Source organism: Mesitornis unicolor, unplaced genomic scaffold, assembly GCF_000695765.1.
Source record: "Mesitornis unicolor isolate BGI_N332 unplaced genomic scaffold, ASM69576v1 Scaffold51910, whole genome shotgun sequence".
Taxonomy (NCBI): Eukaryota; Metazoa; Chordata; class Aves; order Mesitornithiformes; family Mesitornithidae; genus Mesitornis; species Mesitornis unicolor.
The window spans coordinates 4928-8668 of record NW_010158638.1 but is presented as its reverse complement, the minus strand read 5'-3'; the positions used below and the strand labels follow the sequence as shown (position 1 = coordinate 8668).

The 3741-nt window shown below is 38.8% G+C and overlaps 1 protein-coding gene across 1 annotated transcript; it reads left to right on the top strand.

Annotated features, from left to right (window-relative positions):
• Window positions 1-673: 673 nt before the first annotated feature.
• Window positions 674-794, top strand: LOC104540243 (bcl-2-like protein 13; the record flags this gene model as incomplete). Its single annotated transcript, XM_010184000.1, has 1 exon — window positions 674-794. A coding segment is annotated over exon 1 (121 nt), but the record flags the coding sequence as incomplete, so codon positions are not given.
• Between the last annotated feature and the right edge of the window lie 2947 nt (window positions 795-3741).

The window sequence follows — 3741 nt, the reverse complement described above, 5'->3', positions numbered from 1 at the left end:
CAACCATCTGTTCTTCCAGGTCCTACAATGAATGTGGCATTTTCTCTGTTGACCATATGTTTTCCATTGCTGTTGGAACAGTAAAATGAATTTGAGGCAATTGTGGTCACTTTTTCTGCATTAAAATTTTTAGGCATCATAATGCAGAATCTGAAAAAGCAAAGAATTGGGAAAATACTCATTGCAGGCTTAGGAGAAGAGAGACTCCTTGGAGCTTGTCTTTTTACCTCTAATTGTAGTCTTCAGAATCCCTCAAAACCTCTCTGCATGAATACATGTGTATTTTTGTCCATGGTTGAGTTGGGAGGCATTAGGAGGCAGACACATGGTGAGGAACTGTTCAATTTGCTTTAATGTGAGGGTACATATGCCAAGCAGGAGCGCGAAATGCCGCTGCTGGCAGCAGGCGGGCAGGGCGCCGGGCTGGGGGCAGTTGGTTTTACTCTGCATGGTTCTTATTAAAATAAGAATGCATAGGATATCAGGGCAAAAACCTGGATTTTACTTCATGGTTGTTACATAATTCCTTGTTATGTATGAGTTCATGACCTATTGCAGCCTTATAAAAAAACAAACAAAACATTTTATTCTTTCCTTACAGTCTTCCTCCATTACCCAGAGAAAAAACCCCTACGTGCCCTGTAAGAGCACTGCTGCATTGCAAGCCAACCTGATGGCGTCCTCTACTGCTGTGCCTGTAGGATTTCACTATGAAACAAAATACGTAGTTCTCAGCTACCTGGGACTTCTGTCGCAAGAGAAGCCACAGGAGCATCCTTCTCCTTCAACTCAAGGTAATATTTGCGTATTCATCTGTACTGTTTACATATGCAGCTGTATTTGGAAGTAGTTCTTCAGCTGTTTGTGCATGGATGCAGAATGTTAGCCTGATGTGTAGTGTAATGCATCTCTTACTTTATTAATATAAAATAATGGGAAGAGATGGAAACTAAGCTGTTTGTATTTAGACCACTGTTTTAATTTGAGCTATGCCAAGGTTGATTGGTGTTCGTGTAGCAAATAAGTCTTTTTAGTAGCTGTCTTGATGTCAGGAGTGGTAGATATTAATTCGAGCCAATGCTTGCTTTTTTTTTTTGGGAGGTAAGTAGAAGTAAGCAGGGCTGAGATGGTGTTTACTAGCATAAACTCTGAGCAATGACTTGAGCAATCTTGTGTGCTAAATAGTTTTGCCCAATTAAGTTAACACTTCTGTTGTTGTCAGTCAGTGACAGTGCAGAGATGTGAGGCTTAACCTGGCCTGTGCTGCATCTATGTACTTATTTATTTTTAAGAAGTCAAGGACTGCATGGAGTCAGATAAAGTCAGATGTTTCTTCCAGAGCAGGTTTATGCATATAGGAGGCAAAATAAAATAAGTTTGGTAGATTGTGTTTCACATAAACCTAGGTAGTAAAACTTCATTTTGTGGTGGCAAGCACTTAAAACAATGTTGTTTGTCAAGCTTGTTTTGGTGGCTTGTCACTTAATGATGTTTCAGTCACTACTAGTTCCTGTGATTCAGAATTAATTCTGGTGAAAGGCATACTAAAAAAAACCCAAAAAACAAAGACAGTCTTCCAAACCTTTTTTTCTTTTTAACAAGCATTTGAGAATGCATACTCTGTCATTTACTGAGCTTACCTGTCTTGAAGTGAGAAATTCCTGAAAAGAGAAGATAGCATCAAAGTTATGACAGAAATTATTTTATCAGTTTGGCACTAAAGCATATGGCATATGCTGGTTATATTATATATCATTTATAAAAGTAATATTAGTGTATTTAGTGTATTACTTCCTCTTTGACTGCATCTATGATCCATGAAAGGAGAGGCACCTTAGTGCCAAGATGCTGTTTCATAAAGCCCTTTGTTGGAAAATGTGCTTATTTCAGCAATAACAGCTCATTCTGAATATCCCATTTGGAATAACTGGGCTGTAACTGGAAATGTATTGAGTGCATATACAGCTACAATGTGGAAGAGTCTGCTTTGTTCTGTATATGTAAGATGCAGAAAGGAAACTATTAGTCTTAAAGCTTTTTTTAGATCATTTGGCTGTAGTTACCTTTGAAATATTTGCAGTTTGGGAGGAAGCTTTTCAACTGACTCTTCTTACTGAAACCTCTAAGAGATATTTGAAGTAACGAGCAATATTAAAACTTTATAAAGAGGAAGCTACAAATGCTTAATTAAAATTTTTGTAGTCAGTTAAGAGGGCGTTTAAGCTCGTGAGTAAAGATAACTGTTGAGTCTACTTTTCAGATGTTATTTGAGTATGTTAGCTTGTGTGACAGCAAGCTGTAGTTGGATTTGCTATTAAAATACTCTAAAGGATTGATACTTTCCACATCTCTTCTTTCAGCCTTGTTGCTCTAAACCTGCCCTTCTGAACAGGAAATTCTACATTTCTCCCACCCTCACTCCCAAAACCAGACAGTGAACACTCTTCTTCCCCATGTCATCTTTCACTGTAATTAGAACTCTCTTTCAGTGTTTTTACTGCTCTCTGATCAAAGCCTCTGGATAAAATAATTTTCCCTTACTTTTAATCTGCCATGTTGTTTCTCACTGTGTTTTACAATGCTTTGGATGGACTTCAGGCTGTTACTGAACTATGTGCAAACACGTTATCCTTCTGCTTCAGGATTTGTTTCACTGTTTCCTAACTCACTTTTCCTGGTGCTCTTCTGCTTCCCATGCTCCCAGCAGCTTTCATTTGTCCAACAGTTACTTTTTAAAAAATCCTTTCTCCTACTTCTTGTTGCTTTGTAATTGAACAGTTGTCTCAGGCTATGTGTGGTAGCAGCCGTGTGTTTATTTTGAAGTACTGTATGTATCTTTTCTGAACACTAAGTATTTTATCCATACAGTCTGTACACCTCCTTGTTGTCTGGCACGTGGCTGATGCCCACTTGCGGAGAGCTGTGCCAAAGCACTCTGTGTGCTCTGTATTCTCCCCTTGGGAGACAACGAGAACAGCAGCAGCCCACAATGGTTGTTACCTGCACTGCCTAATGCACTGCTGGAAGGTGGCTGGGTATTACAGTAACAAGCCTGGTTGAAACAAGAGAGGTGTGAAAGCCAGTAAATGAAAATGAATTGTTGTGTAGGATCCCATCATGAAGAAGAAACTTCTGGGTTTTGGTAACAGAGACGTGTGAGGTATAGTAACAGTATGACTTCACATAGGGCTTGTCAATGTGTTTTTCAGGCACTGCTGGGAACCACTGATAGGATATCTTGACTGATCCCAGTTTCCTCATTGATTATTTTTATGATACTTTAAAACGCTGGTCAGCAGTCATCTTATTTTCTAAGGCTGAACACTCTTGATTTATGAATTGAGAGGATTCTGATACAAAGTACAGGTCACTTAATCTTATTTTGCTTTAATTTGGTTATTTTACTGACAGACCTTTCATGAGAAGCAACTGAAGCAGTGATCTTTGACTCTTGCCTGTTTCTATTTTAGTTGCAGAACAGTTTTCTCTATTTTATGTGTTTCATTTGTATAAGGTATTGACTCTGGTATATGGTACTTGCCCTTCATATATTTTTCTTAGATCCAAATAGCTCCTTACTCTTTGTGTGACTTCTGTATCATAGTACAATATAAGAGGAGTATTCAGGAAGACCAGTCTTAATTTGCCCTCAACCTCTTTTGTCTCCTTCTGTATCGGAGCATGAGGGACTCCTCTAGAGGGCAGTTCAGAGCAGGATACTGATTACAGCCACCTTGTATG